Below are 14,980 nucleotides of genomic sequence, written 5' to 3' on the forward strand. Positions count from 1 at the left end.
TATGGGAGGCTCAGCGAAAAGTGATTCAGGTAAGGAAGGATCTTTCTATGTGGAAGAAGAAGAAGAAATATTTTGTTTTATTTTTGGCCTGAGCAAAAATCCATTGGGATTAATGCATTTAATCCATGCAGTATGGAAAAAGAGCAGAATTGCCATTTTTAAATGTGTTGTCTGATTTGGTAATACTAGAGCTTTAAAACCTGTCATTATTGGTGAAACAATGAAGTGTTTTTTCTTGAGGTAGCATTTGTCATTTGGTTTTTAATATTCCACTAATTATCTCACTCTTCTTTCATAAGCCCTTCAAACAGGTGCTTGATTAGGAAAACCACCTAAAAAAAGAAACTTGCCTATAGCCGAATTGAAGAGCTCTTCTGTGTCCTTTTCCTTTTAAACCATTATCAGAAGAGAATAGTTCCTTTCTATACTCTGTGTAGACATCACTTTTTCAACATTTAGAGCTACATTGTGTGTTAAGCATTTTCAATACTGGTTTATCATTTTGTTGTGGATATTGCCATTATTTTCCACAATTGTCTTGAACATAAAATCTTATTTTCTACACTAAGCATATCGCTTGACTAAAGTCAGCTATAAACAACTGGAGGCTCCACAAAAATAGACAGCTTAACCCTCAAGAGATTGCTGGGTTGTGTGATAAGTAGAAAAAATATGTCGTCAGCTACAAGACTGAGGTTTGGAAAAGATACCAAGAAGTGAAAAGCTCTCTTCCCCCCCCTTGTTTTTTTCTTGTTTACTTTAAAGTCCTCTTGCACAAACTAAATAAAACTTTGAAGTCTTTCAGTGAATCGCCCAGGGGCCTGAATAATTCAATTCAGAATGTTTTTATGAATGTTGAGGCAGAAGAAAATCTTAAGATACATGATAGTATGTTAAATATTTCAGGCTACTTATTGCTCTTGTGTTTAAGCTTACACTTCACAGTACACAGTGTCTTGGGCGCTATAGTAAGCATATGAATTGTATATGTTCCTTATTGTTCATCTAGATACCATTATATGATGATGTGCTCTGGTTCAGATCAGTGTTAGCTCTCTGAAAATGTTTCAATGCAATATTCATTTGAAATGGTCTATGAGTGTAAGTCCATCATAACTGGATAAAATGTTTTTTTCCAGTTTGAATAATATGTTAGCTCAAATTCTTTCACCTACAGGGATGACCCCCAAAACAATAATTTGAAGTTAATGTATACTGGAATAATGAATACACATTTTTTTCTTTACTGGCAGAGGTTTGTGGCAATAGAATGAACATAAAGCAACTTTAGTCATCTTTGCGACAACGGGATGTATCGCTCACAAGTGGCAAGGTGCAGTTTAGTGTACTTACTGGTGGATGCATCACACAGCTGGATAAGTTTATAGCTATAAGAAGTGATATCTTTTGATAGTAGGATGTTTACAAGTCAAGAGATAAGCTTTGTTCCTTTAATGTAATTCTGATTTTTGTGCTTAAATTGATTTTCCATAGATGCAAACACTCTCCTATATCCATCAGCCATCTCCCATCCACTTTCCCTCAGGATGCAAGATTGTTTTGCTGCTAATCAAAAGAAACAGATGGCTTCTGGCAGTGCTGCAAAATACTCTAAAAATGAAGTAACAATTCAGCCTGCTTTACTCCAGCCTAAGCCTCGGCATTCATCATCTCTTTAATTTTCTGTTTTAACCTCCAGGATGGAATAAAGTAGCTGTAGCATTGTACTTCAATTTAGATACGTGCAAATGTGGGATAAGTGGTAGAATCCCAACTTTGCATAGTTTTCCCTGCTTTTGCAGGAACTTTTTTTCTTTTATTCTTTAATTTTCAAGTAACCTCTGGAAAAACAATTACTTTTAGAGACAAAAGTTGTAATGGGAATGGGGAAGATTATTACTGTGTTACTAATCTAATCTCAACTACATTGCAAATGAAAAGTGTGTTCTGCAGATTACTTTGTTATAATATAGTTTAATTTGACTAAGTGATAAATATTGCAAGAAGTGCTTCTTATTTTATACTAGATGCCTCAGGCATTTTCACTCAAAAATATGGTATCCAATTTTACATATTCTATTCTGTGCATAAATCTGGCTGGTATGAAATTTATTTGTTAAAGAAAATGAGTAGGTTTCCATTTCAAACGGTGATTTATTAGGTAGATACAAAAGAAAACATCTAGTATTTATTTTATAAGTAAACTTTCAAATATATATATATACAGACAGAAGGAATATCAGGAAAATAAGATGTATATGTATAGTACACAATTTAAAGATTTTCTTATAGATAACGTTTTGCCATATCCTTGTTTTAGGTTGTCTTTGATTTTTTTGATTAGTGCTGTATTTTGAGTTTTTAATCCTCCCTCCCATTTATTCATTTACTTCACACTGGAAGCTAATAACTGAGGTCATTGATAGAGTTCTGTAATGAGGAAAATTTATTCAAGTGATCCTAACAGATAGGTTAAGTCTTATGAATTAATATTTAATGTGCTGAGTTAGATACCTTTTGCATTGGAAGTTATTGAAGTTGTTTTATTTAACTTAATACTACTGTTGTAATGTGTTTTTGAGCTGTCTCTGTTCTCCTATCTAAATGTGCTTAAAGAACAATTACAATTTTTATATCTTCATAAATATGAATACCTCCAATCTTACATACATGTATCCCAAAGTAAAGTACTTCCCATAAGGACTATTGGAATCAACTGTAAAACAAAGCGAATTACATTTTAAGATCTCTTTATAGCCTGGACCAGGAAATTCAGCAGCTGAAGCAAAAAATATATGAGGGTGATGGTGGGCAGAAAGGAAATCATGGAACATTAGAAGAGAGACTCTCCCATACCACTTCCCCTACCAGCCCAACAAAGCCACAGCCACCCACTGCTCCGCTAGTTGATGATAGGTAGGTAACCTGCATTTCTGCAATATTTTGATATGAATGCAAACAATAGCTTTAGAAAAGAAATATTTTAAAAGATCGTTCTGACAGGGTTGGATTGTAATTAAATACTGTAATTGTACTTAAAGACTAGTTGGGAAATAAAATTAATTTGTTGTAGTTTACTTTAAATAACCAACAGGATAATCTGTTGCTCCTGTGCAGTTTGTTTTAGAATAGAGGTTTGTGAAACTGTAGGCTTAAATGTATTTAAATTGTTTTTGTATTTACAGTTACTTGTCTATATGGTATTGCTTTATACACACTTGAAGCAACAGAGTAAATGAAATTGTCTTAAGCCTTTTTTAATAGGGCAGCTGCCTGGTATCACTTAAAATCTATTTCCTCTCTGTTCTTTCTACACTTATACATGCAGTTGTTAGTATCAACTCTTGGAACATTCATTCTGTTTGAAGATCAAACCTTTGTTAGCCGGAGTTGCTGATATTGCAAAAGTGATAAAAGCAAACCATTAAGTGACTAAAGATGCAATTCCAGCCTTCTATTTCTTCTTCATTTCTCTTACCCTCAGTGCCACTTGTATGTAGAGCTGTACACGTAGCAGTGGCTTAACCTGTGGTCCATTAAGTTCTCTAATTGTGATAACAAATTGTTAACCTTTGCCTGTTAAATGAACACTTGCTCAGAAGTCCATGTTCCTTAAGGAGGAATAAAATTGGTCTAACATTAGAGCCTGACAATTAAGAGTTGTGCAGTACTTAGAGTTCATAAGCGTTTCAAAGAGCCCTTTAGCCTGTCTTGATTTTTTTTATCTAAGAGTATACTTTTTAAAAAAATTTTTCTATATCTTGAAGGATAAATGCCTTTATTGAACAAGAAGTGCAGAGAAGGCTCCAGAACATTCATCATAAAGCTGAGGATAATGATGTTAGCCTGTCCTGGTCTACAGAAGGTTTAAAGGTGAGCAAAGATGGGTAGGAAATCCTGACCTTCAATGCACCATGTATAACCACTGATTTAGTTTTGTTGTTTGATAGTTTTCATGTTTTCGTATGTTTACTTAATTTCAATTTACCAAAAAAGTAAACAGTAAATCAAGGATATCAGTTTTAGATTTTGCTCATCTTTTTTTCCCAGTGGCTGCTTTATAGTGTATTCCATGTTTTTGCAGGGAAGAGTGTGTAAATGCCAATACGAAGCTTGTAGATAAAATAAAATTCTTCATTTATGTCTGTAAAACACATTGGTAAAATTCTGTCCAGAAGAATGGTAATAGTTTATACTTGCAAACAAATGCTCGTTTGAAAACTGGTCATCTAATTCGTCCAACTACTGGGTTGATTGATTTCTAAGCCAGTGGTTTAATAAATACCAATAGAAAATAGTTATTTTTGGCTATTAAAAGAATGCCTCTTCCTATAAATACTTTTAAATGAACTTATACAAGAAAGGCACTGTTTTTAATGATCACCTGTACCTTTTTTGTTCTTAGGATAATGAGAGGCTTAACAATGGCACTGTTCAACGCAAGCTGAAGTATGAGGTAGGTCATAATTTGTCAGAATGAAATGGTTGTCTTAAATTATGGCATGCCCTGTAATTAAATTTCTTAATGTTTAGCTGCATAATTAGAATTTTGAATTCACAGCAAGATTAACGGCTAGTATAGACAGCAATGTATTTTGCCAGCTGGAATTAAAGTGATTTTTTTCAGATTGGGCATAGCTTTTTCCTTATTTGAAAGGTGTGGTGTTATTGTGGATGTTTCTTCCTTGTTTTGTCATGATTCTTAATTTGGAACAGTATCCCTTTCCTGATTTTTAGAGGATAAAAGCATTTAATGAGGAGAGATTGTCTGAATTCAGAATACCACTACATGTTTGACTCACAATGAACTCAGTACTGTAAGGGTGCCTATAATATTAGTGAGCAGCATCGAGCAAATTTGCCTCTGTCATGGATTCATACGTGTATTTTTAAACTGAGGCTTAGACCCCTACCACTGTATTTGATTGCTTAACTTTTGCTTGAGCCATGGTTAATTAATTGTCTTGGTGAGTAAATCCTAAATACCTTTATGAATTTAAACCTTAATAGTAGGAGGGCTGCAACACCTCTACTTGGATTTTTTTTGACTTTTACACTGTTATTTTTAAACTGTGTTGGACTTTTTATGCTCTCTTGGATAGTATTACTTTTTTGTGCATGTGTGGAAAAAAAAATAAAGGGCTTATAAATTTCTGCACTACCCTTTGACTTTCCTGTTGTTTTCAAATAAAGCAAATATAAACCAAGTGAAATGGATACTGTACAAAGGAAAAGCAGTGGTGGGCTGGGAAGATCAACCATTCCTGAATCAGACCTCAATCATTTCTGTTGCATTTTCTTTCTCTAATTTTGAGAGATTGTACAATGATTGTACCTATTTGGAATGATTGTACAAACCTAATCACAATCAATCCTCAGTTTTAGAAATGTTCAAATCAGAAGTTTTTATAAAGACATTTCTATTTTCTTCTTTTGAAATTTTTAACAGAAAAGTCAACAGTGGCAGCCACGTTATGGCTTTCCATTTATGTCTAAAGATGGCAATTGTGCTTCTGAGTTGTGTGGAGAAAACGCAGGAGTAAGAGACCATAAAAGACAGAAGGAATATACAGAGATGTGGGATTTATTTTCCAGTTCTGGAAGAATCTCCTTCCCTTTTACATCAGAGAAGGCATTTGAGAATGAAAGGAGTAATTCAGAACAGGAGAGCTTTGCTTGTCGTTGTGACATTGAAAGTAGTTTAATTCACTCTAAAAATATTAACACTTTAAAGAGTAAGAATGTTCCTTATCAGAATGTTTTATCTACTTCTTTACAAAGTCATGACTTAAATAACGTGGCTTATTCGCTCTGCAAGGTTGAAAATTTCAATCATTTTGACGATAAAATAATGACTTCTCAGGATTGTGACAGCTCAAGAACTGAATCTGATTGTTCCCACTTGAAACAGCTGTCTCCTGTAGGATCCTTAATGGGTGCTAATGAGCAGGCTGGCTTTAACACCATATCATGCCTTTTCTTTTCTCAGTCTAATGTGCATTCTGAAATAATAACTTGTAAAGAAAACAGCCCATTTAAGACAGCGCACCCGACAATCGAAGACCAGTCTAGTAATTCCCGGCTTCCCGCACAAAAGGCCTCTGATTTGATTTCTTTTAAGTCAATAGCTTCTTGTTTTGATGTGACACCAGAACACACTTATGGTTTGGGATATCTTTTCAGTAAGCTTTCCTGCCTTTACAAAGATACCAGTAGTCAGCTGCTCAACAGTACAGAGGTTTCTAAACAAATTAAGGAGTTGGGAAGTTTGTGTGTCAGAAGAGAGAGATGTGCACAGGCAGTATCATTAATTAAAAAGCTGCCATTTATAAGAAACTTGCAAGTAAATGTATTCTTCAAGTCAGATATGAATCAAGACGTGTCTCACTCTACTGATGATGCCAAAGCTCATATTGAAAACGTTGTTCAGCCTGAATCCCCTGTGCAAGAGGCTATCACGATGTGTGTAAGCACAGAAATCTCCAATGCTTGTGCAAGAAAGCCCTCTCAAGGATTTGCATGCTGTTGTAAAAATGAAGAGCTGGAAAACAGTCTCGTGTTAAGACAGAAATTTGTGCATTTTCCTGGTGTCTTTTTGAAGCTTCAGGTCTGTTCTCTGGAAAAACTGTTGGAATTTTTGACCTGCGCCTTACCTCAAATTTGTATTAGAATGGAGGAGTTGAAAGGTATATATTGGCTTGCTGTTGGCAATTGCAAAAAACCTGATCCAGAACCTGCTTGCTTGCTTTTGTTCAGCTCCGTTCTGTATGTTGTTTCATCAGTCGAACAAGACGTCTGCCAGAGTTCCTTGGCAATGTTTCGTGAGGTTCGCATCGTCACGATAAAGGAGATTCAAGTTGGCTTTGCTGGACAGAGTATTAGTCTTCTGTGTTCTGCTGAAGATGGTTTACTCACAATATTTACCTATAACAAACACTTCACTCAAAGAATTTGCTATGACATAATGACCATTTTGATTTCTACAGTGGATGATGCTGTTTATTTAAATCACCAGCTCTTGAAAGATGATTTGATGCAGATTTCGCTTGACTGGACATCAGAAGTTAATGACTTAGTTTTTTCAAATGGAGTACGATTGTCCTGTAAATTCAGAACTGTATTAGCTGATCTCGTTTACTTACTCCATGAAAATATGGGAAGTATTAAACCTTCATTAGGTGACGTTCATGTACTGCTATATACCACAGTGAAAATAGACTGTGGTAAGCAGACTGTGTATAGATCTCTAGTTCTTACAACTACCCATATAGGTCTCTTAAGGGAAAATAATGTCTTTTATCCTGCACCTAACTTTTTGGATGCTTCATGCCAGCGATTACAATTTGACAGCCTTCAGTTGTACAGTTTGAATGATATGCGATGTGTAGTTTTGCCAGACAAAGAGAATTTCACAAAAATTGAGCTTGTGTTTTCTGGAAGGAGCAAGGTTGGATCTGATTCAGGAATTGGTTTTTCTAAATACTGTAAAAAAGAAATAAATACTCAACTGACAGTCATCCCATCAATTCTTCAAAGCAGTTTGCATATCCCTTCGGAAATCTGGAAATTAACATTCAGTTCAAGTGAAGAAGCCATTTGGCTAATTACGCATCTGACTAGGTGTTGAAATCCAAATATGTTTAGATACATTCAAAATAAGAGGCTAATGAATATTGACAATTTTTTTTTTTTTTTAAATCAATAGGCAAAAGAGTCCTTTCAGCTCGTAAGGGAATACCATAGAGTGTGTACACACATCTTAACAAAAATCATTATTACTTGAGTGCGTACTTTTTGTGGGTCTCTAATATGCTGTACGTAAATTTCCTTGGGAAAGTGAGGAAATGAAATGTTTCTATCTTATTTACTAGCTGGATCAAAACTATAGTTACAACTTTGTCTTCTGATTTCCATTTTGGCTGTTGTTTCTGGCTCCCTCCATCTCCTATCTCTCTTCGTTAATGTCTTCTCCATTCCTCCTGGATTGCCTTTTCCTTAATCTTTCTGAGTGTCTTTGTTTTTCATATTTCTCATCTGTTTCATGCCCTTGATCTCAATATTTCAAAACATCTGCAATATTTTTTTTGTCTGAACTGTAAGGTGTATTTAGGTTCCTATGGTACATTCACTGTATGCTCTTAATGCTAAAGATGTTTATAGCTTTTATACTTGCAATTTTGGGAAGAATAGCATTGACAATTCTCTTCTGCTTCGAAGTTTTGCATGAAGGATTATTGCATTCTTGCATTAAAGTTTGTCACAAGCGCAAAAGGAGTTGTGTTTGGCTTATTCTAAGCGTGTTGGCTGAGTTACCAGGAATTGATGGATTTACCATATCTCTCTTCCCCTGGGTTTGCCCCCTTTGCCTGGAGCCAAGAGAGTGTAGACTACATGGGAGCAGTGCAGCAGAACAAGAAAAATGCAGAGAACATCCAATACTCTTTTTAGATTTCCTCCTCCCCTCCTTTTCTTGCAGGGAAGCAATGCATGGCTTTCTTAAGTAATTCCTATTTATTTTGTCCAAATAGTGAACTTGTACTCCCCCGCAATAGAATAAGTCTTTATATTCCTTTGATGTGAGTGTTTAAGGAAAATGTGATGTGAAAATGAACCTGGTTAAAAGGTGTAAATAGACGTTGGTTGTACTTTAAATAGCATTTTGACCTCTGGTTATGGTACTATACCTGTGGTAAGACAAAGGTTTTGGGGTTTATCATCTGTTTATCATCTCATGCTGTTAAATGGATAGTTAGCAACTGGGGATACTGCCTGACGGATGGAGTAAATTTATCCCTAGAGCTCCCTGCATGTAATGCGCCCCTTTTTCTGCTTGCTTCCTAATGGGGTTGGTGATGCTGTGAGATTGCATCTCTTACACTCTCTTTAATATTACATTCCAAGAAAAAATGGAACTATTGAACATCAGTGAAAGTTTTTTATTAGTCCAGGCTTGCCTTTAGCTTAGTACAAGGTTATTCTTTACCTGTAACCCCTGTCAGATGTTCAAATAATAAATAAGCTGTTGTCTCCCATCTTTTGTTTCTTCCCTTGTAAAGGGAGCTGAATACCTTTTAAATCCTGTTGCTTGAATGTGCCATCTGCCTAGTTTGAGGAAGATGGTCCTTGGCAGAAAAAACAGTGGTATCTAATCTGAAATTCTAAATTCTGTAAGCATATTGCCAGTAGAGGTGCAATTTTCTACTAGACAGAGTTAGACTTCAGTCTCTCTACTAGTATAAGAACATTTCCCATTTGTTCTTACCATATGTTAAGACAGGATAATGTAATTCACGTGGGATTTAAAAAGAAATAACTTGCATTGGATGGGGAAGTTGTGTCTGGAAGCATGAATGCTGGTTTGGATAGAGGATTATGTTTTTCTTATCATAACAAAACTTTCTACTACCTTAAGGAAGTCCAAAGATGAGCAAAATGTGTCACATTATTTTGAGGTATGGTTTTTGTTTTTGACAAAAAAAGTATACACAAATATCTCACAGAACATGGAGTAGACAGAGTAGTTACGAGTTGGAGCGTAACCTCGTGTCAGTCCAGTTCAAGAGTGGCTCCCTCATTGACAAAACCAAGGCATTTCTTCTGAGCCTGGATGAAAAGTTAACATTGAGTGGTACTATCTGGGAGGACTGTCTTAATCATGGCTGTTAAATGACAACAATTTCTGCAATTAATTCCTTTTCAGATTATACCCCAAAGTTCAATGTGTTCCAGATAACATGGTTTTCCTCTTTTGTGTTTGTTTTCAAATCTAACTCAATGACTATTCTGCACTTTTATGAAAAAATGACTTCACAGCAATATCTTTTATTCTACTGTAAGTGAAACATAACATAATGGTAGATGTTTATCACTGTCAAAGCATTATTTAATGTATTAGGGTGTGTTTTTCCCAATAGTTTGTGTCTGAGATTATTTTCCTCTCTGACTATTAGCTGTTTGTAATAGTTCTCTGAAAATGACTGCCAATAAATTACGTGTTGACAGAGGTGGCTTTAAGAGTGACTTTATAGTTTTATTGTTGTTTTAAAACTAGATTATATTGTTGTCAAGGCAATGAACTCCTCTTTCCCCCAAGGAAAGAATTGCTTACATTTCTACGCTTCAGAAATGAGTTTTAGTTGAAAAGCCAGAAACTTGGGGAGAAGTGAAGGAAAGGCAAAATGGAGAGGAGAAAATATTTGTTGTGTAAACAAAAGTCACTAAAAGTATTTTTCCATTCCGATGCAAACTTTTTTGTATTTTCACTAAAAAAAGAAGTTTGTGGAAAACACCTAGATAAAGTCAGTTAATTGGAACTAAAATTAACTTTCTCTATATTTTCTTTTTCACTACTCTTAATGCTAACGTTAAGGGAAATGACATTGGCATTTATAATTGACTAGTGATGAAATAACAGCCTCCCCTTCGCGATAGCCAGGTGATGATGCCAGAAAGCTGTCTGTAACAAACAGCATTCAGAAAGGCATTTATGAATGAGTTTCAAACTGTTCTTCAGCTCCTACGCAGTATCACGTGTACTGGGAGTCACCAAGAGTTGCTACAGAGAGACCAAGTGTCAATGAGCAGAAGTGTGAGCCACGTTCACGTGTGGGGATAGTGTTGGTCAAGACTGAAGAATTTTGGCTAAGCGACATGTCTCGTGGTAGTTGCTAAGGCATTGAAAATGAATGTTGAGAATACAGTATCTATCTAAGTGATGGATAACATCACTAAATACAAACATACAACATGTTCATAACTTTAAAGTGATAGTTTTTCAGTCTTTTTGGTTATTAACTTATACTTTTCATGGTGCTGCTATTTTTTAAGTACAAGTTCATTAAGCTTTTCAGACCAAACATGTTCAATTGAGAAAATGGAGGACTTCCTAAAAGGCAGTTTCTGTACTTGTTCAATGTAAATACTTATGCTACTTTTGGACACACTCACTGCAAAACAATCTTTTCAGTTGCAAAAATATATTTTTTTTGACATAACTTCAGAGTTACAGATTCCATCTGGCTGTTAGTCAGAGGAATGTGCCCTCATTACAAATCCCTTTTTAGACTTTTTTGTCAAGACCATGAAAATTTATTATAGTTGAGTTTTCTGTTAATTAGATATGATTTAAAGAAAATAGTAGGAAACTGTTCTGACAATGGATTGCTACGTTATGTATACCTTATTTAATTATAAAATGAATTTGGATTTAAAAGTCTAAGATCTAGGCAATTTCTGAATAGCCTCGATCCCCTGCAGCTTTGCATGATATTGTAAACACGTTTGTTATATAAAGACATACAAAAAATATGGCTGGCTGTGAAGGCTTGATTCATATATTTATTTCTTTTCAAAGAGGGTTAATACAAAGTCTTCTGCTTTCCCTTGTTTTTGATATCTAAGCTGAAAATGCCTTTTCAAAGAATAAGCAATATTTTTGAAGACACTTCACCTCAATTTTTTAATCCATAACAAAATGCTAGGGCTTGCTTATAAAAGGAGATCCACTTTGCTTTCAAGTAATTCCTTCATTTTTGTAATAATTTCTGCCTCCTCCATGCTCTCTTTCCCTGCTCTTCTGGCCAAGAACATTTTCTCCTTTTTAGTGAAGTTCTTTTCTTTTTTTCCTTATGTAGTGATTTTGGTTTTCCTTTGTTCTCCCTATTTGGTACGCACATGAAAGCGGATGGTCTGTCGTTCTCTGGGAGCAAATCCAGCCGACCTAAAGGACCCAGTTAAAATTAGTATTCCACGCTATGTCCTGTGTGGGCAGGGAAAGGATGAACACTATGAGTTTGAAATAAAGGTAAGTGCTTTTCAGCTGCTTCTCCTTAATGTTTGGGTTCCCTGTACACATGTTGCTTGCATTTGTACAACAGTAGCATGATAGTAGCAATAATAATAGAAAAATGCCTTTTGTTTAAAACCAAATAGTTCTTAGTTTGCTCTATCCAGCCGTCAGTGTTCACGATGACAGCATCACAGTTAGCAAGGATGGAAATGGCAACTCAGAATGCACCTGAGAATCTGCAGATTCCAGAAATCACTTTACTAATCCCAATGAAATGTAGTTTTTGTTTCCTTTAACTGCAATTTTTGGTTGTCTCTTTCCGTTGTCTAAGTGGCCTCAGTACTGCTAAATAAGAGAGGTTGTGAGAAGGCATGCACAATACAGGACGCTATAAAGATAGGTATTTTCCAAGTGGATCGATTGGACACAGGAGGTTGATGGTCAGACTCTTGGGGTGAGCAGTTCCAGATCCAGTGTCAAATAATTCAGTTGAAGGTGTTGCAGAGATGAGGATTAAATGCATATTGGTTATAGGAAAGCCCTTTATTGAGATGCGAGTGTCAAGTGTAGAAAATAATCAGACTTGAAATATTTACCTGTAATAATGAAAGCATAATTAAAGTGTTTTGCACATGTCCACAACAAAGGCTTGATTCCTTTCTGGCTCGCTCTGTTGGTTCTGATTTTTCCCACCCTGCTTTTCCAAGGTCTTGCTTCTCCAAAGTGTTGTCTGCTTCCCTCCATTCTAGTGGCTTCCTCAGTTGATCTTCTGTGCAGAAATGCTGGAAAAAAATGCATATTCATTATGTTTCCTCTGGTACTAAGCCAGTGTTTTTTCAAGCAAGATGTGAAGTCTAATTGGAAATGTGCTCTCAGTGCATGCGGACATGTAGGATAAGTGATGTACATGGCATCAGAGACAGAATTGGCAGCCGCCTTCACTGACCGTACTGCCAGATGCTTCATTAGCTGGTTTAAGTTGGAGGAGTGACCTGCCCTCACGGTGTGCAGGACCATTTTTGAACTATGCTCACATTCCCTTTTGCAAAGGCTTTTACAAGATGGGCACTCTTAGCTCTGTTTGAGCTAATTAAATTTTCATTTCAAAACATACTGCACAATTTGTGGATGGAATACTTGCTTTTGCCTTTTGAACTCTGAATTTCCTGGCACCAGAGAAAGCCCAAAGCCAAAGAGATGCTGAGAGAAGAGTAAGTGCATACAAAACTTCCCCAAGAACTGTTCTAGCCACCAACTATTTTCAGCACACGGGATTTACTAAACTGGGTAATGGTTAGTGAAGGTAAATACAGTAAAAAGGTACTTTCACTTTTTAGTAAGTTGTCCAAGTATTCTCCCTTCATCCCTAAAATCCATGTAAGCATCTGCAAGATCTTAGGATGAAGGAACAGTTAAAGAGTATGTGCAGGAGGACTTGGACTTACCTGGAAGGAAAAGTAAGAGAAGAAAAATGTTGGAAGGGGGTGGAATTTGTAACCGGGAAAGAACAGGGTGCTCTGGCTAAGAGCAGTGTATATGAAATGGCTATTCTTTTCTGTCATACCATCTTTTCTCTCTCTCTCCTGTGCCATTTCTAGGCTGCCTCTGAAAGAAACTGCTGCTTAAATAACTGCTTTGATGAAGTTCAAAGCAAAGAAGTGGATGATATATGGGGTAGGGAATGGGCTAACACTTTAATAATTGTATTCCATTGCTGTCAACTTCCTTAGAGCACTAAATATTTCTACCGAAGCTCCTATGCACCTTAGTTTGGCAGTCTGGGATATTTCTTATGGTCATTCCCTTACACAAATCGGTCAACTGTTTATGCTTTTTCCTTTGCTTCCAGGTCTGTGTATGTCATAGTGGGCTGCCTTTGCTGTGCTCAGGATTTGGCTCCAAGCTACAATCCACAGACCTTCCACAAACTTTTTTATTTTAAACCTTTCCCCTGCAGAGTTCCCAGCTCTACTTTGATATGTATTAATCTTCAGCTGCTGTTACTTTTATTCTATGGGAAAGCAGAATACATGATATAGTGATTTATTTGCCTTAAAAATCAGGAAAGCAGGAATACAGGGCAGGGAGCTGAGAACGTGTACCTGTTTATTTCATCCCTTCTTGATGGGTCAGGATACAATGTCAGTTGTTGAAATCTCTTATTCTTGAAGTTCCTTATTTCAGCCTTACTTTACTTTGCTTAAGTTTATTTTCAGGTGATCGCATATCAGAATATGTGTCAGTCTTGGGGAAGGGCTGGGGCGTTGTTGATCTCATTTCCTTTGCTAGTTCCCAAATAAGCTTTCTTCACCAAGGTTCCTCTTGCTCTTGGGGAAAATGGGTAGCTGACCTATCCGCATGTAACAGCACTTTGTCAGATTTCAAAGGGACAAGGGATGATTGAGTTGAATTGTAAGACAGTCCCCAAACCTTTGAATCCTAGGTATCTCAGAAGTATTTTCTTCAGCAGATGTTTCTAGTCATTGTGTTTGTAGTTAAATGCTGGCATATTGCTGTATAGAGGAACAAATATAATAAATTTCTATATGTAACAAATACATGAATTTCTTCTTGTGACATGTAATAGTAAAGATTATTTCCTTTATATGCCAAAAGAGAGAGTGAGTTCCACTTTTCTTGGCAGCATCACAGTCAGTTCATAAGTCTTTCAATGCTAACATATCATCCAAAAATATTTTCTTTCAGTGCAGGTTCAGCATCTTGTCCATCTAGACATACATAACCTTTGGGAATGGGCCACAAGATGGTTTGTCTGCTCAGGTTCTTCTGCTGGATACAGATCCTGCTTTAAGATGTTGAGTGACTCCCATGAGAACCTATTGGAGAGTTCAAAATAGAAACAAACCCATACTTTATTAGAGTTAAGATAGAACCTTCTCCTTTTGCAGCAAGAGATCTCATGGAACTGTTTGTGTGGGTCTGCTATTAAGTATTTGGTATGAATAGATACATTTCAAAAAAACCCTTCCATTTGAGTGACAATTTTATATGTTGTCTTTAAAACCTGATGAAACAGTAGTAACTTAATCAGGTCTAAACATATTTATGCTAGAGCTGAATTAGAGTACCAGAAAACTATTCCTGTATTGTCCTCTTCTTTTCATGGTGGTGTGATATGCAGAATATTCAGACAAGGCTGTGCTAGAAACAGCGTGTGGGAAGAGCTTTAGC

At 36.1% G+C, this 14,980-nt stretch overlaps 1 protein-coding gene across 3 annotated transcripts in view; it reads left to right on the forward strand.

Moving 5' to 3' along the window:
• Positions 1-14,980, forward strand: part of KIF16B (kinesin family member 16B) — a 147,783-nt gene that overhangs the window by 84,062 nt on the left and 48,741 nt on the right. For all 3 annotated transcript variants that reach the window (XM_072857417.1, XM_072857419.1, XM_072857420.1), the window contains 4 exons: positions 2,758-2,916; positions 3,768-3,873; positions 4,406-4,456; positions 11,681-11,803. In XM_072857417.1, coding sequence (XP_072713518.1) covers positions 2,758-2,916; positions 3,768-3,873; positions 4,406-4,456; positions 11,681-11,803 — 439 coding nt within the window. The remainder of the gene's footprint in view (positions 1-2,757; positions 2,917-3,767; positions 3,874-4,405; positions 4,457-11,680; positions 11,804-14,980) is intronic.

This window comes from Ciconia boyciana, chromosome 3 (assembly GCF_034638445.1).
Source record: "Ciconia boyciana chromosome 3, ASM3463844v1, whole genome shotgun sequence".
NCBI classification, from domain to species: domain Eukaryota; kingdom Metazoa; phylum Chordata; class Aves; order Ciconiiformes; family Ciconiidae; genus Ciconia; species Ciconia boyciana.